General features: G+C 55.2%; 1 protein-coding gene across 3 annotated transcripts in view; it reads right to left on the bottom strand.

Moving 5' to 3' along the window:
• The window catches only part of RAB11FIP5 (RAB11 family interacting protein 5), a 43,050-nt gene extending 17,247 nt beyond the window's left edge, over positions 1-25,803 (bottom strand). For all 3 annotated transcript variants that reach the window (XM_075092253.1, XM_075092254.1, XM_075092255.1), the window contains exons 1-3: positions 25,273-25,803; positions 9,082-9,521; positions 6,996-7,710 (exon numbers count right to left, since the gene is read on the bottom strand). In XM_075092253.1, the coding sequence (XP_074948354.1) occupies positions 6,996-7,710; positions 9,082-9,521; positions 25,273-25,658 (1,541 nt within the window). In that variant the 5' untranslated portion in view covers positions 25,659-25,803. The remainder of the gene's footprint in view (positions 1-6,995; positions 7,711-9,081; positions 9,522-25,272) is intronic.
• Positions 25,804-27,196: the final 1,393 nt, after the last annotated feature.

The following is a 27,196-nucleotide window of genomic DNA, read 5'->3' as shown; positions in this document are numbered from 1 at the left end:
TGCTTTGGTCCAGATGAAGATCCCTCATTTGTGATTCTGCTTAAACAGCATTTAGTGCTGACTAAGAGCAACCAAGGTCTGATCCAGCCAGCTCTGCCGGGCTCTAGCACTAAATGGCTACAGAGCATTTATCAGCTTCAGGCTCATAATGAAGAGTTGCTGCTAACGACCTTCACAGCTGCCAGAAGGCTGAGAGGTTGAAGTTCCTTCCCCAGGGGACAGCTGGTGCCAGAGCAGCCCCTCACCCAGGCAGTGACCTGAATTGCTCTGATTCCCCACCTGCACGGGTGGAGGAACAGCTTCAAGGTCTCTCCAAATGCACCCAAGATGACCCAGTCTTCCTTCTCCAAGTCATGACGGGGCTCAAGGGGTGCTGGACCTGCTGAGAAAGGGCAGCTCTAGGCCATGCCAGCAAGCTGGTCCCGGCCCTGAGCTGCTGCTTGTGCGGTCCAGGCCACCAGGAATCAGAATGGCACTTGCATCACGCCCCTGATTGCCCCATGCCCATCGTGACCCACACATCAGCATCTGGATGCAGCAAAATGAAGGTTACACTTTGCCTGGGGAACAAGGTGGGCGAACATGAATCTCTTCTTGGAGGGAAGGAAATCAGAAGCAGTGTAGCTTCTGGCTCGGTGCAGGAGGACCCAAAACTCACCCCTGCCAAGGCAGTGGTCCCGTATCATCCTCCCCCAAGATATGCAGCCCAAGCCAGACTAAAGATACAAAGACAGAAGTTAAATCCATCTCTTTTTTTGTCAGATTCTAGTTTTCCTCCTCCAAAACCAAGATTTCCTTTCCACTGCCTGTCCCCGTTCCTGCTGGGACCCACCAGGATTTGCTCAGGGGCTGCACAAATTGCTCTCAGCCACAAATTCCTGGCAGCAGAGCCCACATCTTTCCCCTGGGTTTTCAAAGCACCAATTGCACCGTCACCGTTCAACCCCTTTCCTTGGGACAAGCGTCCCCCGTTTTGGTTACCAGCCCAGCGCTGGCAGCAGACCTGCTCTCCCCAGATATAACCCACCCCACAAAAAGTCCCATTTCCCCTCTCCGATGAAGAGATGCTGGAAATGCTCAGGGAAACACGGAGCCGAGGATGGTGTATTCCTCTAGAGGGAAACCTCCGCTTGCAGCAGCTTGATTGAAGATCTTTGCTGCATTGAAACGCTGACTCACCCTCCTCCTCCCATACCCCAGCACACAGCTCCGCCAGCCAAAATAAATAGCGGGTACCTTTCTGCCCTCATTTATTTGTTTGGCAGCACTTCACAGACGCGTTTTAGCCTCTCAGCAGAAAAAAAAAAAAAAAAAAAAAAAGAAAATAAAATATTGCTGAGCAACCCCCTGACGGAAAGTCTATTTGAAACAGCTTGTCCAATGCAGGGAGATTTTTTTTTTCCCCTTACAGATCGCAGCCTGAATTTCAGGCTGAAGGCAGCCACCCCAGCTCCACAGTCACAGAGCACCGTCCCCAGCTATCGCAGCCCGTCTGCAAGAGGGTACATAACTCTGCACTGTGAAGATAAAACAGCACACACACTGAAAAAGCAGGGGTTTGGGGAGGGCAGGGCTCAAATCCAGCCATAATGTGCCGAGGTCAAGAGCTGCGCTGAAGCTCAAGTGGAGAATCCCTCCTAGGAGAGCTGGATCCAGGGGAGCGCCGTGACCCTACCACTCTCACGCTGCTTTTTGCACCATTTTCCCGTAGACAAGCATGCAGCCGGGGCTCACTGTGAGCGGGCTGAGCCAGGGATGGTGGAAAACCAGCAGGAGCACGGTCCCGGAGGCCCCGGCGGCGGCTTCAAAGCCTGGCAGGGATCAGGAATTTCCTCCCACCGGTGTGAGCGAGGCTGGCACGGCAGGATTTGTGCAGAAAGGGGTTGGGAAGAGACAGGTATGTCAGCCCAGGACATTTTTGTACAGGGTGGGAACCCAAGAAGGAAGGAGTCAGAGAACACAGGCAAATGCTGCTTTTAAATAGCAATTTTGGAGGCAAGAGCTGGGGTTTAGCTATACGCGCAATAACCACTTTGCTTTCCTCTTGGTCCTCACCTGCACATCATCCCAATTAAAATAAAAAAGTCCCGCTTTATAGAGATTTGCCCCAGAACCACAGGAATAAAGGAAAAAATAGCAGAGAGAGGATCTGGGCTGTAGGAGCCCAGGTAGATGCAAAGCGCTAACCCCAATCCCCACTTTTAGGCATGGGAGCCGGGCTGTGCTCTACCTGGACAGCTACAAAGCAGATTTGTCTCACCAGGGCTGAGCCGGTGCCATCTTAGGATCCGACTCACCATCCTGCTTTATATCCACCCCTGGGAAATGCAGGCTCAGCGGGCAAAAGGAAGGCAGAGGCATTTGAAGAGCCATTTTTCACTCTTGCAGGCTCCCCGCACCCCTCGGGCCAGAGGGAAAATATCCAGCTCCATCCCTGATCATTTTTACCCTGTGAGTGACCCTTTGCAGGCACACAGTTTTGCAGCTCGTGCGGATAAGACTTGTGCCAGAGATGTGACCCCGACGGCTCCCGCGACGGACTCATCCGCAGCATCACCGTTATCCATGACGCCCTGGTTCTCATGACCGATCCCCGCTGCCAGCCTGTCCGAGGATCGCGCTCCAGTCATTCAAAACCTTCTTTCCATTTCCAGCATTTAGGAAATGCACTTTTTAGGAGCACATGATGAAGAGCGAATCCGAGTCACTACTTGGCCTCACTGCTGGATATCAGGGTAGGGACTACGGAAAGAGGAGTGACAGCCAAGGTGGGGAGTGATGTTACATTTTACCCCACTGAAAGCAGTGACAGAGGGAAGGGGCTTTAACCTGCAAAGGCCACTAATGCAATCATCTTTACAAAAGAGAGTGCAATTTCTCTTTTTTCCTATTGCCAGGCATGAGATGCAGCCTCGTTTTATCATCCCAATTCACGCTGCAGGAAGCGAGACCTGTGGAGCTCTGATAACATTGTGGAAAACCCTGAAAACAGTTAAACCAATTGTTTTAGCCCCAGGCCTTGCCTCAAATAAACCTGCTGAGCTTCTTCCTTACATACAACCCTTGACCACACAACCTTAAGAACAACAAACCCCAAACAGTCTTTTATTCAGGTCTCCAAAGAGCAAACACTATCTTCCTACCGCTTGCATTCAAGCCAGTATCAAAGCCAAAGCAGGCTCAGATTAGCAAAGCCGGGGCAGAAAGGCACAGCCTTTGGGACCCGCTTCCCCGTCGAGTCAGCGAACAAACGCGTTATTAAGGGCTGAAGGCAGAAATGCCCAGACCGTTCTCTGGGTAAGAGAGCGGGCAGGTTTGCAGCTCGCAGGGCAGCACCAGCTCGCGCACGCTTGCCGACGGCTCAGCAAAAACCACCCGTAACAGAACAGAAAACCTTTTTATAAGGCTAAAGTTAAAACCAGCCAAAAGTCAGCGGCTTCCTTATTTTAGAAAGGGCGTGGTTTTCCAAGAGCAAGACGTTAAAGACAAGCTGTGCCAAACTTGTCTTAGCTGAAGGCTAATTTAAACCTTAACTGTAAAGCATCTTTCTAATTACAGACCTTTTAACTAATTACAGGTAGAGTTTTTTGGTCTTGCAAAGGTGACTGCTTTTGATGCTCCCTCCCCGTGAAACTTGACCTATCCATGGTGGCCAATAAGGTGAGACGATGCCGCTTGCTCAGCCGATAGGATCTGCAAAGCTCAAGTTTCCAGAATCAGGAAAGCAGGAGGCAAAAAATCCTTTCTGCAGGTAAGTCAAAAACTTAAACCTGCTCGATTCAGAGGCTGGTTCTCTCTGCAAAGCAAAGGTCAATCCGTCTTCAGCTCTAGGAGTTACACTGGTAACCAAATAGCTCCTCCAGATGCAGGTGGACATCCATAAAACACCCGCAGATGAGCACTGCTAACTCTTCGATCGTCCGCTCGAGAGACCGCACACATTCAATTATCACAATACTGATGGCACCGGACTGTACGTTCAACCTGACACCTTCAAGGCATAACAAGCTCTCCAACAGCTTTGACTTGAAGCAGTGGCGTGGTCCACGAGATCATTTGTTGTGAGGAAGCAGAATAAAATCAGAAAAGTTAGAGTTCTGTATAATTAGAAGAAGTAGGGACGCGGTAATTAATGGCCAGAAAAAATGAAGAACGAAGAAAGCCAGACTAGAGACAGTCCGTCACCCTGGGATGATGGAAAGACCGCTTTTGCATCAAACGAGACTCAGTCACCACCTCGCGCCACCCAGCCTGGGCCATACGCGAGGACAAATGCTCCTTGTAATATTCCCCAAAGGTGCCCGTCTCCCCCAGGCCCCAAAGCCCCATACACTGGGCTTTCCTCCCTCCCAGCCAGGCAGCTCTAGCACTTCACTATCCTCCACTAGAGACTTCTCCCAAAAACTACCTTAAATCTCCCTTGCTACAGTTTAAGCTCATTACTTCCCATTTTCAAATTGCAAACTGCAATTAAAGCCCATTCAGATGTTTATGAATGCCCCAAAAGGGGCCCCTGTGAATTTGTTCCCTCCAGCCCGTGCTGCCTCAAAGCAATTCCTATTCTGGGGAGAGAAAGCCCCAGCTGGAGGAGCTGCTGTGGCACAGCTCATCCAGGTTTATCCTTACAAGACAGCCATCTGCAGACGGGGTCCTCGGCACGCCATGGCAAACCGACTCTAAGCAAAGCTTAGCTTCAGCTTAGCTTGAAATCAAACCGTGAGCAATGAAGTAGATTAAAAAAATAAGAGTGAAAACCCTCTGTAAGAGGAATAATGCCGGGAATGGGTCCAGCAGCTGTCATTTAAAAAAAGGCAGAGGGTTGTTACAAACCAGCCATGTTTAAGGGCACCTCCGTGCTCCCAGTGACAATCCGCTGGGTTGGATGCTCCAGGCACTCGGGAGCCGATTTACAGCCAGATCAGACATCCCCACCTCGAGGACAGCAGCGTCCATCAGAGAAGCGGGGCAGGCACGGCTCAGACGTTGGGTTGTAACGCACGACGCGTGTCGGCCTCCTTCCTAGAACTGCAAAGCAGGAGGAAACCCACCGGTTTCTCACCCGTTGATTCAGGGAAAGGCTCCAGAGATGCCCTCTGCATCTCCCATCCCATCACACGCGTACATCGTAGCCTCGCAGTACTTGGCTGGCTGGCCCAGGCAGCTTGTGGAGTCAGTGCCTGAATACGGTAGGATTTTTTATGGGTTTATGTTTCATATAGTATCTTCCCTATTCTCAGACTTAAATCAAACAGCAGGTTTATTACTGTAAAATTTTTTAAAAATTAAGAGAACGACCTTGAGTGGTGATAGTCTGTCCTTCCTCAATCACAGCATTCAGAAACCAGAGTTCTTTAGTCTCACCCAGAAACAAACCTTGCACTGGGATGTGACACCAAATAACTACCGGGGTTTCGAGTCCCCTGGAAATGAAAGACCCATACATAGGAATGCAGCCACAGCAGTGCCAGAACCTCACGTTCATCCCTCCTGCTGCCGGGGCAGCTCGAGGACGGAGAGCCTGCATCCTGCCTGGTCTTTCCCTTCCCCATCGCCTCCCCTGTGCGAGCCGGGCTTTGCTCCCCAACGAAAGGCTTCAGGGCAAAGAGCTCTGGGCCCTGTGCAATGGGGCATCGTGTCTCAGGGGAGCAGCTCCCCGCTTGCCTCGGTGTCCCCAGCTCTGCCCGTGCAGCGCTGGCAGCGGGCAGGACCGAGCCTTACCAGCCCTTGTGGCTCCTCGCCCATCCTCACGCCGACAGCACGTGCTCCTCTCGAGTGACCGCAGGACAGGGATGCGTGGCCTTCGGTCCTTGGGAACGGGGGTGGCGGCACGTTCTTGCCTCCCGTTGGCCTTAAAGACCACCATGAGCACAACATCTTCTTGTGGGGTGAGAAGAGGAGGACTTTTGGGGCTGGCCCTGTTCTGAAGCTGAGCGATGTGCTCACCCCCTCGCTTACGTTTGAGCAGCACTTTAAAAGCAATTTAACCTATGTGGGAATCTGGTTAGGTTGAATAAACCATGAGCACCCTCCTCATTAAAGGAGGCTTAGACTGAATTAAAATCCTTCTGCTTAATAAATTAGGTTAAAGTCATCCCAGATTAGAAAATCCCTATAATAAATCGACCCTCCAGATTCAACCAGCTCTCAACTGCTAGTTATTTCCTCTGGCTGCTTTTAACCCCATCTTCTCCCTCTCGCTGAGCGATGGTAATACCACACCGGGCTCTCAGTCGACATCTGGACCTCCAGCTCAGCTGCTGTGGGCTACGGGGACGGATGTGGGAGACGCACTGTCACAAAAAGCCCGCACAGAAACAGCACGAACACCACGTTTTGTGTGCCACAAATACCGAGGATTTGGAGGGATGAATCATCACACAAATGGAGAATAATTAGAGATTCATAATCAGGAGGGAAGGCTGGGGTGGGATAGGAAGAGGAAAGAGCAGGGTTGGGATTAGTTACTTCAGAAATATTAATAATATCTCAAGTTACCAAAGTACCGCACCCCCAGGCCAGACCAGTGACATAGAGGGGGTGAGATGTTAATAAAAAAAAAATGCGATTACACATCACTATGTCTCACATCTTACACTGATTGCCAGGGAAGCTTTTTTAGCTAGTTAAAGTATAACGAACCTTTACTTCGAGGCCACAGAAACACTAGCATGACCGCACTGAGCCTCACTTCTGCAGAGGGAAACGTCTCCCTCCCCGTGAAAGGGACCCCTCCCTTCCCCAACTGGGAAACATGGCCCAGGAGGGCAAATCGTGTCGGTTTGTGGCAGAAGCCAGGGGAGGATCCAAAAAAAAAAATCACCCTCCCTTTGAGACATTTAAGACCAAGGAAGCATTTCCCCCACTATCCTCTTGACTGAGCAATGGGGACCGGTCCTCTGCTGATGCTGGAGAGCATTTAACAGCACAGCCGTTGAAGACAGGAGGCTGGGGCAGCTAGTTAATGGCCTAGACGTCAACACACCCATTTCACTGACCTGGGTTTCTGAGGGGACTCTCTGGTCTCCTTTGAACTGAACCAGCCGCTGGTTTTATTCCTTTCCTCTCCCCCTGCCACTGCGTGGACTTTCTCCCCATGGTCTTTGTTCCCCACGTCACTCTTGTTGCCCCCGTGGTGGAAGAGGCCGCCCTTTGCTTTCTTGTCTTCCTTCTTCATTTCCTCGGGTGGTTTGTCCTTCGTCAGCTCCGCGGAGAAGACCATGGGTGTTGCAGCTTGAGTCGGCTTGTTCTCTAAGCGACTGTTTTCTTCCATCTTAGCTCTGCCCAAATGGTTACTAAGAGTGACAGCTTTTGTGGAGACCTTGAGCTCTTCTTGCAAGGCTAAGCTGGGAGGAGACGGGATGAACCTGGGCTCGTCTCTCTGCTGTGTCCTCTCAGAGTTGCTGAGCACCCAAGGCACCTCGTGGGAGTCAGGATGGAGGGGAGTGAAGCCGAAGCCCTCCTCCTGCCGTCTGGGGTTGCTGGGCACGGACAGCGGCGCAGAGCTCTGCGGGACAGACATGGGGCTCTTTGGTGCAGGCTCGTCACTGTAAACGTGGCTCCCGTTGATGCAGAGGGAAGACCGGGACACGGGATCGTTCTTTGGCTTCAGGCTTTGGATTGCTTTAGGCTCCAGGACCGGGCTGACTTGGGAGACATCATCACTGAATGCTCTCTTGTGGGTCAGCTTTGGAGACGGCAAGTAGTCTTTCACTGGGTGGAAATAAAACACAAAACAGAGGTGAAGCCATCTAACAGGCACAGGTACGACAAGCGTCGTTATCTTCTACTTACAAACACTACAGGGACCTGTGAAATCATACCGGCTTTCTTCCTCACAGGCTCTACTGGATTATAATTAAATTATTAGAAATGCAAAGCAGGGGTCACAAGTATGTGCCTATGCGATATTCTCCCCAAGCACATAACCTCCCACTGCAGGATCTGGAGAGGAGTCTCTGTAAGACAACAAACCCCTTGTCTGAGAGGATCTGAGATCGATAATAAATGCAAGAAGCTACCCAGAAGCTACTTAAAGGGCTTATGCTTCTGTGTGATTTAAGGGTTTGCACTGAATAAAAGACACCAAGCCCCTGAGCTCTGCTCCGACAGGCCAGGCTGCTGCTTGGCGTGATATAAGCCAGGAGGGTCCGGTGCCTGTTTCTCCCTCCCACTGGCTGCCCCTGTGGCTATTGCTAATGCTCAGCGCATTTTGGGAGTCATGCGGAGAGCTCGGTGAGAAGGACTGCCTGGACTTCAGGCGACACGCAGCTGCTCTCCCCTCCCACCCAGAGATGCTGTCTCCTTCACCACCACGCGAGGATGATGGGGCCAGACCGGTGTCTCCGCTCGCTCTCTGACTGCACACAGGAACGTCACCCAGCAGAAACCGAGAGGCATCATGCGGTGGCTTCACAAGCAGGGTGAGAAGCAGCACGTACCCAGGGACTCCCACCCAATATGGGAATTTGCTCTCTCCAGCCAATTAAATCAGTTAATTATATATTTTGTTTTCAAGGGACAGCAAGAATTAATTCACTACAAGGGCTGGTTTTGTTTGCAAATCACCACTCTCTGAGCGCCAAGAGCTCAGCTTGCTTTAATCACCAAGAACCAGTTGCTGTTTCAGCTTTGCCTCCGAGCTGGGGGCATCTCATTAGACAGCCGGGCAGCAGCACAGCACAGCAGCAATGTGCTCTGCTTCGCCCAGCCCTCTCCCAGGGACTTACTGCTACCCGTCAGTGTTCGCGACCTGCTTTTAGGGAGCAAAGAAGGAACGGTCCTAAAGAACCCTCGTAGCCCGCAAGCTCGTGGCGCGCTGCAGGGAGCACATGCAGCATCAAATGTGAGTCAGGCTGTTCGTATACAAGCTCAGCATGAAAAGCAGAATCTTAGACGTCTCCCCCCGTTCTGGCAAGCACGTTACGGCCACGCGCAGAAGGTCTCAGAGGGTTTGTGCAGGACGTCGCTTCTTAGGTAAGCAATTAGTTAACAGATTTGCAGGAAAGCCTCAACAGTCCCTTACAAGGAAAAGAAGGGGAAAAAAAAGGTGGTGGGGTGGGATTAAAACCATTATCCTCTTACCAGAGCGCTCCGTGGACAGACTGCTGTGTCTGCTCGGGGATTTGGTTACCTCGGGAACATTTGCGGCCAAGCCCAGGCTGGCAGAAGAGATGGTGCTGTCGGATCCCAGTGAGGTGTTGGATTGCGTCAGGGATGACTTGCGCAGCTTGTTCTTCAGAAAGAAGCCCTTGACTTTGGACTTCTTACCCCCAGTGTCGTAGTCATCCTCCATGTCGAGGGCGCCCATGCTGCTGGGAATGATGGCAGAGGCCGACTCCAAGTCATATTTCTTCTTGCCTTTCACCTTGTCCTTCAGCTTGCCAAAGGGCGACCGCGGCTTGTCCTTCATGGAGAGGTCAAACATGCTGGCCGTGAGGTTGTTGCGCGTAAACTGGATGCTCACCAGGATCTCGCCACGCTCCTTCTCCTTCTTCCCAGCCTTGGAGTGTAGCTTGTGCCACCTGGAGCCAGAGAGAAAAGAAAAGGTAAGGCCCCTCCATCATTTCCAAGCCAGGAAGACCTCGGGGAGGATGCTGCTGGGTGGGAGCTAGCACGAGCACCCTAGAAGTCGCCTAAGACCTGAGTCAGAGACACGCAAACACCAAGCACGGAGGTGTCGCACAGGACCAGACCCCTCCCTGAACCGCAGCGACTTTGTAAGAGCTCTGTCTCCATCCCTGCCCTAATATTAAATACTATCCCTCCACCAAATAACTTGGCAAACACCATCTCGCTCACCCTGGCGTCAGATACCGCCGTGTGTTTCAGGGGAAAGTTACTGCTGGCCAAATTTTTGTACGGTCAGTTGATATGTTGCTGTAAGCCCGTGTTTTAAAAAAGATGGTGCTTTGTGCTTGCATTTTAAATATTAAAGAGCCAGTGACTCAGAACAAATCCTTTCAAGTCAAGAGACAGTACCATAATGGCAAAGGCACTCAACAACATTCATTAAAATAACTTTATGCCAGACCTTCCAGGCCTCACCCTAAATAAAGATGCAGAAGTTTGCCTCAAAGTGTCCTTGCATCAAGCATTTAGAGGATGCTGCATCCCAGGAGCTCTTTATGGGCAGGAGGAGCTGCCGTGCAGCACCCACCATATCCAACCCAACCCAAGCCTATCCAGGTTACTGCATTTTGTGGAAATATCTGCATTCCCACAGCCAGCCGAAGGCAGCCCCCAGCCTGCAGTGCAGCTCTGGGATCTGTGATGCCCTGATGTGGCACACCTATACATCCATCACCTTTCCTCTCCTCCCAACTCCCTCAGTTCTGCTGAAATGTCTGTAAAATTTGAGGCAGCCAGAAGCCTGAGCTGAGGAGGGAAAAGGACTTTATTTTAACAGGCCTCGCTCTGGTTGCCGAAGCCCAGCACCACGCTGCTGGGACTCCTGAAGGAGATACTGGCCATATCCACCAGTGCAAAAGCTCCAACCAACTCTGCAGCAGGTTACTGGGGGATGCTCCCCGCTGCCCCGCACCAGACCAAACCCATAACGCAGACTTTGCTCCATAGCTTTGCACATAGAGATGGAAGGAACATGGGGAAAAAAACCCTCCCAACCTCCATTTAGGGCCCAATACTTCCGCAGGGACTAGCCGGTGCACTGGCAGGGCACGCAGCAAGCCCTGGTACGCAATGGGAGAGGGGTCTTGCCTCCTGCCAGCTGGAACGAACGGCGGGTGAGAGGACACCAAAGCAAGACATGCCCAGAGGCACCGTCTAGTTCTCCATTTCATCACGGTACCACGTTCAGACGGGACAGCACGAAACACAGGCCGCAAGGGAACTGTTTCTTCCCCAAAACCACTGCCGACCAGGTGGTCCTTCACTCCCTTCTCCTCCTGCGAGATGCCCCATCTTTCTGCCCCGGTTCCAGGGGCCGCTGCAGCAGGATGAGCAGGTCTCCAGCACAGCCACTGCCCCGGCAGCTCTGATCCCTCCCAGATCAAAGTATTAAAATTCCCCTTAATAAGGCACAAGGCAATTTGTAGGTTCAGGACAGACCCTACTTCTCCGTGACATGCTTGATGGGCGAAACACACAGCAATGGGAGGTGAAAGAAATTTCTAGACCTGGTTAATCACTTGCCCATGGTTTCTAAATAAATAAAAATCCCAAAGGTGTTTTACATCCACTTGAAAAGTTAAGTCACTGGAAAGAAAAAAGAAAAAGGGGAAGGAAAACGTGAAGGGGCGGAGGTGGGTGTGAAGGGACGGAGATGGGTGGGACCACACTGAAATCACCAGGGTGAGGAGAACACTTGAACCACATCCTCCAGAAGTTTGAGTTACTGCTGGGGGTGTAATCACACCTCGGATGAAGGGAGGAGCTGGAAAGCCTGGGGACCCTACGCTGTACCTTGGGAAGGGGGCTCAAAACCCCTACCTCCCTGCTGGGCTGCCAGGATAAATAACAGGAGCGTACAGCTGGAAGTACCCAGGTCCTTCACCATCCAATTCTGCTGCCACCGAATGCAGGAGGGACAGCGCCTGCGACTTAGCTGGGCACAGACACGGGCTTAAATCCCCAGTGAACCCATTCCTATTCCTACCACTTGCTTATCCCACCCCCATATGACGCCCTTTGAAAGATTTTCAGTACCCAGGCTTCAAGCGTGAAAATATCCAGGCATGCAGAAAAAAAAATCAACATGGGGAAAAAAAGCAGCATTAACCCCTCACAGCAAGCCAAGAGTGGCAGAAAGAGACTCAAACGGGCTGATCCGCTGCTGAGGAGCAGGAGCAGGTGAGTCAGGCAGACTCTTCCCATAAGAGCGGTGAGAAAAAGGCTGCTTGGAACAGGCTGCGGCCACAGCACATCAAATATTACGTTGTTCAGTTTGATGCAAGACCTGGAAGAAGTTCAAGCGGGAAGGGCTGCAGCAGCCTGCCAGCTGGGAGAGGAGAGATTTGGGGGCTGAATCATTTAGCAGGGGAAAAAAAAAATGAATCTTGCAAGTTGTTTTTGTATCTTACGTCATCCCATGGAAGAAAAAAAAGAGAAAATCTGGGTGGATTAACATAAGGAAAGGCACGAGCTTCTGAGGACGATGAGATGTAACAGCCCATAAGAGCCCCGCACTGGCTCAGCTCACATGGATACACCGTCAGCGTCTCCTGGCCCTTCACTTATAATGTTGTGGTCATTAAAATTAATTTGAGTGCTCAGCGGCGATGCCTTTGAAAGGACAAGCCTTAAAACCTGATCTGCTTCAAAAAGCATCCATTCAGGGAAAAACCTCTGCTTGTGCTGGCGCTGGATTAAGGAGCTATTTTTGGTTCCCGAGACCTAATCGGCAGTCGGCAAGCAGTTGGGACTACACCTCAAAGAGGGAACAGAGCTATTTTTAGGCTGAGCTCTAAGTTTATGGCACAAGATGAGTGTTTGGGAGGATTAAGGTGTTCCATGTTGGGTTCTTCTATTTTATTTTATGAATCAGTTCCAGTGGAAACAGGAGGTGCAAACACTGCCTCGGCCAGGATGCGGCAGGAGAGCAGGACTGGGGCGGGTTTCAAGTACCAGCCCAGCTAAACACAAACTCCCACAGCATCTTTTGACTATTAACCCCATCCCACACCCCTCGGTTTCCCACATTTCTTCCATGAGCTGCCCTTGCGGGGAAGCTCCAAGGGGAGGTTTCTGGACTGGGACCACCCGAGCCCAAGCCTCAGAGGGAGACGTTATTTCTTTTATGGGACTAGATGATACACCTGGAGAAACAAACCAGCTTCTGCCCATACAAACCCTTTTCCCGATCTGAAATAGCAGCTGTGGGATTTGCAGCTCAGGCTCTGACCAATCGCTCTGAATTTAACTGGGTTATATTAAGCAGACTGTGGAAGACACGCAGGCACCAAGGGGTACGGGGAGATCGAGGAAGCCATGCCAAGCATGTCCAGCACCAGGGACCCAGGACTGCATGGACCTGCTTCTCGGAGGTGTTTTGGAGGCCCACCTTGAGGAAGGTGCCACCACCTTGTGTCCAGCTCCTCGCTGTACAGGACATCCAGGACAAGCCACCCATCTCGAGCCACCTACTCCTGGGGTGCTGTTCTTAGCAAGGTTTGGAAGGGCCGCAGCCTGACACGGCTCTTGCTAGTTAAAAAATGTTAAATTAAAGAGGCTCTCTTGTCCTGGTGCCCAAGCTGGTGGTGATCAGGAGCAGGATTGCTCCTTGCTAAGGAAAGACGCTTTGTGCCCTGGTCTGTGCTCCTCCCCTTGCTCCCTGCATCTGGAAATGGGTTTTCCCCTGAACACGGACCAGAGGATGAAACCTGCAGCTTCCCAGCCTGTTGGTCCCGTATCAACACCCTTCTGCTCCTTGGAGAACTGCTCCTTTCCACCCATCAGCTACTGCCCACCTCCACTGCACAGCGGTGCTTCTGCTGAGACACCTCAGCCCTGGCTGTACAGAAAGCTGGGCTGCTCAGAAACATCTCCAACACGACCCGTCCAGGGAACGCAGCTCGAGCCACCTTGAAGACACAAGCTGCAGGTTCAGGCAATCAGCTTTTGCTAAAAAACCCTATATTCTTCTCTCTTACACTCCATGGGTCCAGTGCCTCCGCGCATCGGGTACCTGCCTGCAGCATTGCACCATGCTGGGCACGCATCCCCCCAAAGGCCAAGGGCTTCTCCCAGCATGACCCCGGACCCACCCTCCGCAGATGTTGTGGCAGGAAAAGGGCAGGTGGACACCGAGGCCGCGGGGATCACTGCAAGGGGAAGGAAGCAGCAAGTCACCCCAGCACACATGGACGGGAGAGGAAACCTCAAACAGAAAACTCCCCGCAGATACTCCAGAAAGGGGAAGCAACTGGAGGCCCCTGCGAGCTCTCGAGCAGCTCCTGGGAAGTGAGACGTGCTCCAGGGGTTTTCAAGCTCACACCCCGCCACAGTAACACCGCTGGTGAGCGCCGATGTGCGGCGGAGGGCTCCCCAGCCCCCCTGCGTGGCTGTGCATGCTCATTTAGGTCACCGTGTTTAATCAGCACATCTGAACTGCCTCCAGACAGTTTCAGTAAAACCCTTTCCTGTGCAAAGGCTCCTCTCTCCTCCCACTCGCCTCCACTAAGAGTCAAGGAGAACGGCAAGCCACGCAGCACGGCTGCCAAAAGGCAGGTTTGGGAGGAAAGGCAGAAAGCGCCCGGCGTCTATTTTTACATTTACTGTTGCCAGGATCAATTGGAGCAGCAAGGGAGGTGCGGAGAGCAGAACACAAAGTGCTGCTGTATCACCATGCCCCCATAAAACACGTGCTTTCCCTCATCCTCCAGCAGCATCCCATACCGGAAAGCCAGCTAGTGCTGAGCAAAGGGAAAAAACACCCTGGCATGGAAACAAGTGCATAGGAGTGTTTGTTAAGGAGGAAAAGCGACTCAACGGAGGATGCTGACAAGATGGATTTGCTCAGGGTCACTGCCTGGTTCCCACTGTCCCCCCTCCTCTGCTCTTTGTCCTCTATTGGGCTACAGGTATGGGGGGCACAGGGAGTCCCCACTCCCAGAAACCTTGCATTGGGTATCCAAGCTACAGGGGGGGAATACTTGGGCAGTATTTTTTCCCCATTTATGAGAAAATTCATTGGGGTTTATGAGACACCTGGTTCTCATGGGCTCCCCCAGCACCTGCCAGGATGGGAAGACAAGCTGCTGGGATGACCAGGAGGACACAGAGGCAACCAACCCTTAGCAGAAAGGCAACACTGACGGTGACCTGAGGCTTCCTGTCACCTTGTCCCTTCCAGGTCCTCCTCCTGATCAAGCAACTCCTTCAGCACAAAACCAAGCACAAAGCCAAAGCTCCCACCCTGTCAGTAGCTTTGCGGGTCAGCATCCCAAAGCCCTGGGGTGATCCAAGCTCATTTCATTGGTTCGGGATTACTTGCAGTCACTTGTAACATCGCGCAGGGGAGACAGCCCAGCGACACGGGGGCAAGATCAGGCGAGCAGGGCAGCACACGCAACGCGGCTCTCGGAGGTGCCATGGACACCATCAGGGCACCATCCTGCCCTACTCCTGGGGAGGACGGGGGGCCTTCCAAGGAGGATGTGGGTCCTTCCAAGGAGGACTGCCTTTGCTCTCCCATGGGTCTGGTTGGGGTCCCCAAGAGAACCCCCATCCACCCTCCAGTTCAGCTGGACCTACCTCGCCCCAACAGACCTGTCCAACGCACCCCGGGTTCCTTCAGCAATGGTTCTCCAGTTTCCCTCTCGAACTGGTCCCAGTGCTTTACTAGCAGTGAGCTCAAGAGAGCTCCCCTGGGTGGTTAAGTCCCTTAGTGACTTGCGGTGTTCATGGATGCACACGGGGAAGGATGCACAGCTGGAGCGTTTCTAGAGCACTTCAGCCACCAGGTGCTTCTCAAAAGCCTCCCAAAACCACTCAGCGTTGTCAAGGTGGCGGAGGTTCGCCTCAAACTGAGCAGAAATGCTCCTGCCCCGCACAACTCAGCCACCTGAGCTGCAGTACGGAGCAAGAGACAGCCCAACGTGGAGCCAATGCCTCTTCCCGGGCCGCACCAGCCTGTCATTTACTGCTGATTCATCCCTGCAACAAGGTCAGCCTGGCTCATGAGAAGAGCCCCAAGTCTTTAATTAGAGACTACCTGGGCCCCTGACAGAGCAGGACAGAGTGCAGAAAAGGCAATCCAGTGAAAATAGGAATTTTGGCAGAAGGGGCACCGCTCCTCCTGGCACGACCCCCCTCGATGGGCACGGCCCAGGCAGCGAAGAGGCATTTCAGTGAGACAAAAGCTGAAGCAGCCCTGCGGAAGCACACATATTGCATCGGGCCAGGAGGAAGCTCACCTACCCAAGAAGGGAAGCGTAGGGTGGAAAACAACCCAACCCTGGGGAGCTTTGTGCTTTTTGTCTGGCTTTGTGTTTTTGACACAGCTTCCCCCGCCAGTGCTGGGAAGCTTCTCTGCAGCATAGATTTGTTTCGTGTTGGTTTTGGATGGCCTATTTTGCAAGGTGATCCCTGTAAGCTGCTAAAAGCACAGATGGAAAATAAACACAGGCTGATTCCCCCGCGGATGGGGAAGAAAGGGCTCGAGCAGCCGAGGTGGGAGGAAGTTCATCTCTCCAAACGTTCCTCTGAGAAGTGCTCGAAAACAAACTTGAACAAACCAACCCCCCCACAGCTCATTAGATAATTCAGCTCACTGCTAACAAAGCAACTCAACCCTCCTCCTCTAATGGGTTCCAGCCTTGACATGACCGACTCAGCTGCTCAAGGGAGCGCCGGCTAAACGGGATGTCAGAAACACAGAGCAGGAGCCGTGTGCGGTGAGGGGTGCAAGAGGATGGAGCTACAGACTCGGTAGCTCCAAGCGATGCATTATGGCAGCCAACACAGAAGCACGGGGCAACTGGGAACACGCATGAGAAAACTCCACCAACGACTCACATCCGCACCGGGACAGAGAAGCCGCCCCTGCGCATCCCGTGGCTCGCAGGCCAGGAACAGACATGTGGTAACTCCACTGAGTCTCGATGGCAGGGAGCAGCCTGCAAACCTGCAAGGCATGGTGAAAACCAGCTAAAAAAACCAGTCCTGCTTGTGTCCACAGCTCACTGCCAAGCCTGGTGCAACTCCCAGGCTGTGCTACAGTGCTGGTGCTCCAGGCACGTATCCTGCAGCACCTCAGAGCTCCATGCACAAGGTCCATCCTGGCAAGGTCCCGAGCATCCTCACTCCTGCATCCCAGCCAGAGCGGTGCCCACAGAACCCTGGGGGCGGCCAGAGCTGTGGAGCCCCCAGACAGGCAGTTTTCTTGACCCTGTAACACAGAGGAGACGGAGGATGGCTGCACAGCCACCCCACTGCCCCCAGACCTGCCCCTACAGCCTCTGTGCTGGCTGGCAGAGGCAAGCAGCGGTGTGCAATGGCATGGAGGGGGGCGGTTATAGGAGCAGGGTAGACACCAGGGATGGAGAAGAGCTATCAGCCACCAGGACAGTGCTGGCATGAGAGCGAGGGTGGGTAACTTCATCACAAACCAATTTAGGCTAAGAAGATCAGAGGCTTTCCACTCTCTAGCACCGGAATAGCAGGTAGGAAGTGGAAAGGAGGGACAATTTAAGGAGCTGTAAAATGGAGCATGAAAGATTTATGAATGGAGATAGTAACAGCAGGAGACAAAAACTGATCTCTTCAACTATATCTATCCTCTTGCACTCCAAAGTGTTCAAGGTTTGCATCCTCTGAGGTGCAAACTAGCCAATAAACCACGTTTGTGGTCACTGAATGACCCAAACGGCCAGGCCAGTGCTGCCAAGGCATAGTGAGGCTGGGGACGAGGCCCCCGTGCAAGGATGGGAGAGGAGGCAGCACTGGTGATTCGCTGACCTGGTGCACAAGAATCCAACGGCACGAAGAAAAGCATTAAAAAAACCAAGCCCCAAGCTGACTTTGCAGGATTGCAAAACACGACCGACACCGAGGAGCTGCTCCGCAGGTTCCCCCAGTGCACCTCCTTCTGGGGAGCCACTTCATGCACAACTCCAGGTGCACAGGATGGGCAGGAGAAACGTTTTGCTGTAAACCCTTTTCCACTTCCAAATGGGAAGAGCATCACAGAAGGGCTTGCGTGGAGAACCTAGTACCTAGAGGCAACCAAGTCTTAGGAATGCAGCGCCTGTCCTCGAAAGGGGAAACCAATCCCAAGGGCTTCACGCAGCTTAAAACACCAGCTACACCCCCTTCAGCAATAGGTCACGGATCGATTGTTCATTCATCGCATCAACAGATGCCACAACCCGCTCTCAGGCATGAGTCATTCATGTGAAGAAGGTGGAAAAAGGGAAAAAGGAACAAATCTTAACCCCAGCAGCAGGTCGGTCTAATTACACACACCTTTACCCTCGGTGGAATTGCCAGCAGAGAGACCCATGGGCTGGAAATGCAGAGCTGGGGAAGCTGTGGGATGCTGCCCCACGGACGGGGCTCCCAGCCCAGGCTGGAGAGGCCGTCCCGCTGGAAACCCAAACCCCGTGTCCCTGGCCAAGCTTCTGACAAAGCAAGCAAATTCCCATGGCAGTTATTTGCACACCTTTGCTGAGCACAGGCTCCAGCAAGCCCCGGGGCAGGAAGAGAGGCGGCGGCAAAGGTTTAAAAGCCATTTTCACTCAACATGCCTGCAGAAAGGATGCAAGGTCTTTTTTGGACTCCATTTGTCAAGAAAGCCCCGTGCAGCAGCCGTGCGGAGGCAGCAGCCCGTGCCAGCACGCCTGCAACGGAGCGGCGTCCAGAGCAAGAGAATTTCAACAGGCGATACAACACCAGAGCACCCAGAGCCTGCAGGGTTACTCGGGGCAAGGAGCCTGTTTTCCCTTCACGCAGGCACCTATGTGAGTGTGTTCACAAGTCAGCTACAGCGACGGGCAGAATAACCCAGTCTAGACTCTGCCCTGGCAGCAGCCACAGCACGACCACACTCTCCACCCCAACAGATGCTCTCCCTCCGGTGACAGTGACAAAGATGAGGCGTGCCTCCAGCAGACCCCCGCAAGGCTGCCCGCAGATGCTCTCCTCTGGAGCAGATTCTCCCAGGAACCACAAAAAGCATCGCCCAAAAGCTCCCCTCCTGCTGCAGACGCCACCTTTGAGCCACCCAGTTCAGCCCAGTGTGACAAGACCCCTCGGAGGGCGAGAGGAGCGGAGAGCAGAGCCCACCCTGGTCACCAGAGAGGAAATGTTTTGCCAGACTCTGTAGGGGAGGGAGGGAGTCACCTTGGAAAGAGGAACCGAGGTGGCGAGGCTCCTGAAGCACAGCATGAGCGCTAGCTGAACTTGGCATATGCAATAGCGGTGGCTCCACCCACGTCTGGAGCTTTGTACCAACAGGTCTGAGGTGTTTTCTGGGCTGGCTGCAGGTTTTTCTGCAGCTGCTAAGGGAAAAAGACAGCTGGAGGCAGTTAAGGCTCTGCAGATTAGTGTGAAACAGAGAAAAAGGCTGAATCAGCAGGTTTTTCATTTTTAAGACAATGGAGGGTGACAGGCCAGTGCTGTCAGCCTCTGACAGCCCAAACCCAATGTGCCACAGTTGCAAAGTTGGGATCAAACTGCTCAAATACCTTTTAAAAACAAAAAAAAAACAGAGCCTTCCCAGAGCAGAACAGAGCAAGGGCCTTTAACCTCTTAAACCAACCTCAGCCACTGGGTGAAAAAAGGGTTAACCGGGCAGGTAGGAGCAAAATTAAGCACTGCCACCATTTCATAAGCAGCATCATCACCTCAGTGCCTTGATGCTTTCCCTGTGGGCTCCCAGCTAGGGGCAAATGCTTGCCAAGGACAAGCTGGACACCAAGGTCCCTATCCCAGGGCCTGGCTGCCTCCTGTCCAGCCTTGCCTCTGACAGTGCAGAGCATCTCGACCTGATTTTCAGCAGCACTAACCCTCTCCTCCCCCTGCTCAGCAGCGTTTCAACACAGCAGGGTGTTTCCTGGCTTGGCTGAGATGCAACAACCCCCCAGGGCTGCTTTCCAGCCCCGAAACAAGGATTTCATCAGAGCCCAGGGCGTCCAAGGAGCTCACCACTGCTCTTGGCCACCCCGAAGACCTTCACCAGCCTTGCCAGGTGCCTCCAATCACAGTCCCTGGGGAAGACGGCTCTGTTTGCTCTTGTATTAAAACTTTCCATCCCAAAATGATTGCAGAGTAGCTATTTCCTCTACACCCTGCTGCAAGGTCTGTTCCTCTCCTAGGCTTAAGGGCAGACGTGCAGAGGACACGGCTGCAGCGATTTGGCCTCGGCTCACGCCTGATAGGGAGCAGAAAGCAAGCTCCGACCCTGGGTGAGAAAAAAATCTCCCCTAGGAGATAGAGCCAGAAGCCAAGGCCACAGTGAGAACGGCAATGAGCCACCGCATCCGAGAGATACCACAGCCAAGAGCCCGCAGGCCACAGCGCGTGCTCTGCTGCTAATGATCTCCACTGATTTTAATTTAACAAGGGAGGGCGACGGCCACAAGCACACCATGGGTTGACAGCAATCCAGAGGGGCTGGCAGTGGAGATGAGAGCAGGTCCGTGCCTGGGGGAAACATGAGGACAGGGCCACAGAAAGCAGGTTATCCATCTGCTCTCCCCACAGCAAAGAGGGGACGTGATGGGTACAACCAGCAAGGGGAAGGGAAGAGTGCCTGATGTGGGGCTTAGCTGAGGAAGGACCAACAGAAAGGACCTTCTCCCTCCCCGTGCCAAGCCACACAGCTGCAGGCAGTGACAGGGCTGATGAGCTCCTCCACCAGCCACTGTGGCTTGGCTCCGCAACATCTTCCCCCAAGGAAATCCCCCCACACCTTTTCCACTGAGCCTTGCCCAGAACAGAGCTCCATCAGGACATGGAGGGGAGAAGCCCCAGTGGCCTCAAGGACGTCAGCTAGAAAAGTTTAGCACCCAGAGGAAAGGTTTTCTATCTTGAGTAGCTTCTTTGCTGATGGAGAGCAAGAAGGAGAGCATCTCTCAGTCAAGACACAGGACTTGCAGCCCTGTGCCCCTGCTCTGGGGGTGCCTGCTCAAGCAGGGGGTGGGACGGGGCGAGCTCCAGAGGGCCCTTCCAACCCCCACCAGTCTGGGATTCTGTGATTGCCTCCCTCCTGCTGCCAGGGTGGAGATGCTGCAGCTGCCTGGGTGAAGGGCTGCACGCAAGCCCAGAGCCCTCCAAGCAACCGGCCCCTCCACAGCTGGGGAGGGATGGGAATGAGTAAAGGGAACTGCACCAGGGAGGGCTTTGGGGAATTTGGAGCTGGGCTTATTCTGGACGGGTAACTACTCCACAAGATGAGCTCTTCAGAGCATGGTTTAGGAAGCATGGCAGCATTGCGTTGATGGTTGGACTTGATGATCTTAGAGGCTTTTTCCAACCTTAATGATTCTATGATTCTTGTCACAGAGACACCAAGGGCCACTCACTGTCGTTGCTCCCTGTCCAAGGCAGCAGCCAACAAGCATCTGCAAGTCACTGCTGGAAAACACCAGAGCCAGGAATCACGACTCCTTTGCTACACTTACTGTCCCCTTACCCACAGGATCCCAGTACTGCAAAGCCCTGAATTTGTTCTCTGGAGACCGAGCTCCAGCAGCCCAGTGTTTGCACGGCCAGCAGAGCTTCGCCCTGGAAGTCTCACGCCTTTAACCTTTACCATTTGCGAGGGGCTGTGAGGTCTTAGGGGAAGAAAGCAAATGAAAATGAGGTTTCAAAGCGGGAGAAAGGAGGTAACGACAATTATGGTTTTTTCTTCGCCCAGTCCAGGAAATCTTGGGTGCCCACTGCCCTTTCCCACCATCAGCCTCGCAGCCCACGGAACAAAATCAAGGCTCTTTCAGAGCAAAACCACGGCCCTTTCAGGCCCCCCACGCAGAGAGGTTCAAGGCCCAACCCACAGGGGTTACTGGAGGGTGCACCTCCTGTCCTCTCCAACGCCAAGCCCCTGCCGTGCCACCTGCCCAACGGACCACCTTGGCCAAGGGGAAAACACAGCCTGATGGGTGCCGGATTGACGCTCTCTTCTCACGGCAGCTGGAGGCATTCCCACTCTCCCCAGATGCTGCGCTGACAGGGACAGACATGGAGGTAACACCCCCCGGCTCGCTGCCACGCCACAGGGAAGGCAGGATGAGTCCCCACAGGGGACTGCAATGGCATTTCCTGGATGTCAGGAAGCAGAGGCGATAGCTGCCTTGCGAGTACAGAAAAAAACCCTCTTCTGCTGGGCTAAGCCCTTGTTTCGGAGGGAGTGACCATCCCACTGAACAACCACATCTCCCTGCGTGCCTGTGCCGAGCCAGCAGCACTCGAGGACCCACCTGCAGACTGTTACGGTTGGGCACGGTGGTGGTCACCATGCCGGTATGGGAACGAGCACTTCATTGCACAGTCTCATCCCGTCAGCAGCGCCAGGGTTTGGGCTCCTAAAAAAGGAGGCAGGATGGAAAGCTGCAGCGGTCAGGTCATGGGAGGGAGAGGTGAGGAGCAGGAGCATCCCACCCGGGCAGGGCCACGGCAAAGGGTTTTCCTGATGCAGAAGGGAATTGTGCCTGGAGACAGACATCGGGCTCAGCAGGGCAGTAGAAGAGACAGGTGAAAAATAAAAGCACTACCTGGCTCAAATGGGAAGGGAGAAATGATGCTTGGCACTGTTGCTTTGCTTGCCAACCCCAAGCCTGGGAGCTGGCTGAGTGTGCGACAAGCCTTGGGATGCCCAAAAGGACCATGAGAGCTCTGAGGCTGCTCTTGTGCAAATCCAAGAGTTGATGTTCTCCTGGGCAAAACACTGAAACAGCCGAGGCATTTGGCCGAACAAGGCAGGCTCATAAACACCACCGGACAGCTCGTTCCTGGAGAACAGTCCAAGTTTGATGGAATATTTTCCATCGAGCTGAAAACAAGTATAAAAATCATTGCCGGTAAAGTTTCCGTGCAACAAAAATCAGCAAGAAAATGAGAGCAAGGTCAACATGCTGACAATCGAGGCCTTTTTTTAAAGCAAGGTCCCATTCCAACTGGCAGCACTTTTATACCCAAGAGCAAGGACTGCAGATGGGGTCCTAAAAAAAGCGTATGGTGGAGACTCAACTTACACATCCCTCGCTCGGGGGCCCATTGTTATCTCTGCTGCACAGGCCTGGGTACACTCCACGGTACAGTCTCAGGGAGGCGGGGGAGCCTGTGTTTGTTTTGCCTTTTTTTTTATTCTGGGACTAAAATTTCCTCCTAAACAAAGTTGTTTGCAACGGGGCCAAACCAGACGACAGAATTTGGTTGGAAGCTTTCGCAGCTTGCGGAGCCAGACCCCCAGGGCTCCCCCCAATCCTCCTCCTACCCAGCTAGTCACACTCCAGCACTTGGGACCCCCCTCCAAAAAAAAAAAGTACAGCCCCTTCCACACTGCAGACCTGCCACCTACCCTCGAGACGCCTTCCAGCTCAGGGGTTCGAGCCAACAAGATGCTCGAGGTGCAGGGTGAGAGCTCTCCATCACCTTTTCTGTGCTCACTTCCATCACCGGGGGCCACGAGCAAAAATAAAGAGCCTTAAAAGCTCTTACGATCCTGAACAGCACAAGGGAAAGTTAATTTTCCTTACGCAAGTGAAGCTACAGGGAGGGAGGGAGGGAGATAGACAGCAAAAACCCTGGGGATCTCCTGCCTCGCAGCCCAAATCCCCTCCTTGGGCTGCAGTAATGGTGCCACCGAGGTGACCGGCAGCCGTGACAAGCAGCACAGGGTCCAGCTGCGTTGGACATTGCACCCGTTGGATTAACAGCCCCTGACGCCAAGACCTTTGAAACGAGACCACAGGCTCAGCCTCCCGAAACCTTTGCGGGACCATCACAGGGCCCCCCGCTTTGCACAGCTTTGTAAACTTCTGCTAACAGGAGCGCAGCTTTCCTCGAGACACGGCTCCTACCCCGGCTCCCGGCGCAGGGCTCGCTACCCAAACCGCAAAGAGGATGGAAAGTTATTTCACATCCTCCCGTGCCAAAACAACATGTCTCTCCCGGCGCGCCCGAAAGGCTGTGGATCGGCTCACTCGCTCTGAAGTCTACACATGATGCTGGTTTGAATTAGGCCCGAAGAATTCAGATCCAGCCCCTCCGACGCCGCCCATTCTCCAGGCAGTGCTAATAGAAGCAAAATAAACGCCGGGGGGGAAACACTCAGAGACTAACTCTGGGGTTAATCACTTTTCCTCTGTGCCCACGCTCCCATTTTAGGGCAAGCAGAAGTCTCCACGGGCTGCAGATGCAAACAAGCTGCATTCCTCCACAGTAAAAAGTTTTTCCAACCCCTTTTCACGCTAATCCTGCTCTCCGGGAGCAAGGCTGCGCCATCTGCCAAGCCCTGGTGCTCCCTCTGCCACCTCCCCGGCCGTGCCCTGGGTAGGAGGGTGAGGGAGGCTCCTCTCCAAGCCCGCAGCTTTCGGGCAGTGAGCCAGCTGAATTCCTGGGGTCCGGGGAACCAGCAAGCGACGGGGATGTTCCCAGAGGCACAGAGCAGCCAGCTAGGTCTGCGTGGAGCAAAGCTCAAAAAAACTTCTTCCCTAAAGGAATTTCATCCACATTCCTGCATTTCTCCGCTTGGCAAAAGCTCGAAAATATTATTATTGTTTTAAACCCTTCTGGGGGAAGGAGGAATAACAGCAAACCCCACGCACACAGGGATTTATGCGGGAGGCAACGCAGGGCTGGGGTTCAGTCCCCCAAACCAGAGAACCCTCCTGCAGCAACACCATGACAAAACAGGTCATGCCGATGGCCCCGCCGAGCCGGTGGGGGCTGCAAAGCCACCACAGCCATCGGAAGGACAAACCACCACCGGCATCTGGGCCACGCCTTCCCAGGAGTGACAGACCCCAGGGGGACCCTCCAGGGACGGGGAGGGACGGAGGGACCTCGCATGGCACCCTGTCCCCCAGGAGAGGAACCTTCCTGCGATGCCTTGTCCCACACGACACCCTTCCCGGGGGGCGGAGGGACTCCGAAACACCCACGACACCCTTTGTGATGCCCTTCCTGGAGCATCCACAGGCCCCGCGATACCCTGTGTCCTGCAACACCCTCCCTGAGTCATACACAGGCCCCATGCCACCCCATCCTCTGCGACACCCTTCCCAGGGCACCCACAGACCCCGTGATGGGGGGTGACCTGCCCGTCCTGGGGTGTGTCTGGACCCCATGACACCCTCCCTCGGGTGTCCACAGGCCCTGTGATGCCCCACCTCCTGTGATGCCCTTCCTGGGGCACGCACGGACCCTACCACACCCTACCTCCTGCAGTGCCTTTCCTGGGGCACGTATGGTCCCCACAATTCCCTGACCCCGGCGACACCCTTCACGGGGCATGCAGGGACCCTGTGACACCCCACATCCCGCAAAGCCCTTTCCAGGGCCACGCAGGGACCTCACCGCACCCTATCTCCTGCAACACCCTTCCCGGGGCACACGTGGACCCCATGACACCCCAACCACTGCACTGCCCTTCCTAGGTCGCACAGGGACCCCCAACGCCCACCCCAAAGCAGTCAGGGACGCCCTGACCCCCATATCCTGGGGCACTCAGGGATCCCCTGACCCCCATCCCAAAGCCCTCAGGGACCCCTGACGCCCATCCTGGGGCACTTAGGGACCCCTGACGCCCACCCCAGAGGCCTCCCCTGCTCTGCCCCCGCGGGCGGGGGGCGATGCCTGGCGGGACTCACTCACCGCTGGTCGGGCGTGCGGCCCTGCTGCAGGCCGGACTCCAGGGGCACCAGGGCCTGGCCCAGGAAGCGGTCCATGCCCACCAGGGCCCGGTGCATGACGGTGAGCACCAGCCCGCCGCGGGCCAGGCCCGCCGGGGTGCCCAGCTCGGGGGGCAGCTCGAAGGCACACTCCTCCTGCCATTCGGGGTCGCCGGTGCTTTTCTCCACCACGGAGGTGCTGTACTTCTCGCGGCCCAGCTGGATGATGGTGTAGGCGTCGCTGGTGCCCGCCTTGCCGCCGCCCTTGCACCGCAGCCCGCGGGCCCGCACCACGGTCACCTGGACGTGGGTGGGCAGCCAGGCCGGAGACCCCTCCGCGGGCAGCGCGGCCGCCCGCAGCAGCGCCATGGCGGGAGCCTGAGGGGGCGCCGGGCCGGGCTGGGCCGGACGGAACCGGACGGAACCGGGCCGGACCCCGCTCCTCCGCCGCCGCTGCCGCAGCCGGGCCGCAGCGCGAGCGCCGCCGGCCCCCCGCCCAGCCTCAGGCCCCGCCCCCGCCCGGCGCTAGCCACGCCCCATGTCCCGCTGTAGCGACGCCCCTCCCGCTGGGAGACCACGCCCCTGACCCCATAGGCCACGCCCCTGCCCCGAGACCACGCCCCGCTCCGGCCCCGCCCCGCCTCGCCCAACCGGAGGGGGCGGACAGGGGGCGGGGAGGCGAGCGCGTGCACGGGGCGGGGCACCGGGAGGGGGGGCGTGCAAGGGGAGGGGGGGTCGCATAACGGGGGGAGTTGCACCGGGGGGGCTTGCAACAGGACGCGGGGTGTGCACCGGGCGGGCAAGGGGATGGGGACGTGTAACGGGGGGGACGTGTAACGGGGGGGGACGTGTAACGGGGGGGGACGTTTAACGGGGGGGGCGTGCCCCGGGGCCGTGCACCGGCAGGGGTTGTGTATCGGGCCGGACACCGGGACCGGCGGGCGGTGGCGGGCGCCAGGCCACGGAACAGGCAGCGACCACCGCAAAGGCACGATGGGCCACCCGGAGTGTCGCGACATGTCGTCAGGGCGAGCCAGAAAGGCGGGGGGACACACGGTTGTGCGCCCCGACATCCCGCTGCAGCCACCCCACGCACCCACCCACCCCGGGGCACGGCTGTTACCGGCGTTCCTCGTGCTCCTCCCCGTTCCCCTCCCGGAGACGGGCGCGTGCGCACGCGACTTCATGCACGTGCACGGGCGTGCAAGCACACGCACGCGCTTCCATGCGTGTGCACGCGCGTGCAAACGTGAGCGCGCAGCGCACCCACCACCCGCTGCTGCAGCAGCACCCCCTGCACCCCGGGACGGGCCCGTGCCGGGGGCTTCGCAGCGCACCCACAGCACGGGCGGTTTGCGGGCCGTGTCGCCCGTGAACGCGGGCGGGCGGGCGGGCGCGATCTCCCGGCGTTCCCACCCGGGAACGATGGCGGCATCAAACCACGCGCAACCTTTTCCCCTTCCCGAGCTTCGCTTTAAATATTCAGCAGCCTTTCCCACGCAGCAGCCAGGCAGGGGGACAGCAGCGTCCCCGCCGGGGCCCCAGGCCTAATAAGCAATGACAAACCTCTCCGCTGACCCTAATAACTCGATTGCACCGCCGAACCCGCCCTGCCCCGGCCCCTCAAGCAAGGTCACGCCAAAAAAAAAGCCGTCCTGGGGCGCGCCGTGCCCCGTACCGGCATTCTGGGTGCTCACGGCCGGGTGATGACGGGGCGACCTGGGCCCCTGGGCTTTGATGCGATCGTGATAAGCGGCATTCGGGGCCACCTCGGTTAATGGGGCTGCTCTGCTCTATCGCTCCCATCTCCGGCGTCAAACCAGCAGCAATTTAGGGCTGGGTTTTTTTGCCTCCTTTTGCTTCGTGTCCCCTCCCCAGGGGCCGGGGCCGTCCGTTCCGCTCGGCTG

Source organism: Phalacrocorax aristotelis, chromosome 4 (assembly GCF_949628215.1).
Source record: "Phalacrocorax aristotelis chromosome 4, bGulAri2.1, whole genome shotgun sequence".
In the NCBI taxonomy this organism is placed as follows: Eukaryota; Metazoa; Chordata; class Aves; order Suliformes; family Phalacrocoracidae; genus Phalacrocorax; species Phalacrocorax aristotelis.
Note: the sequence above shows the minus strand (reverse complement) of the source record. Positions and strands in the feature narration are given on the sequence as shown.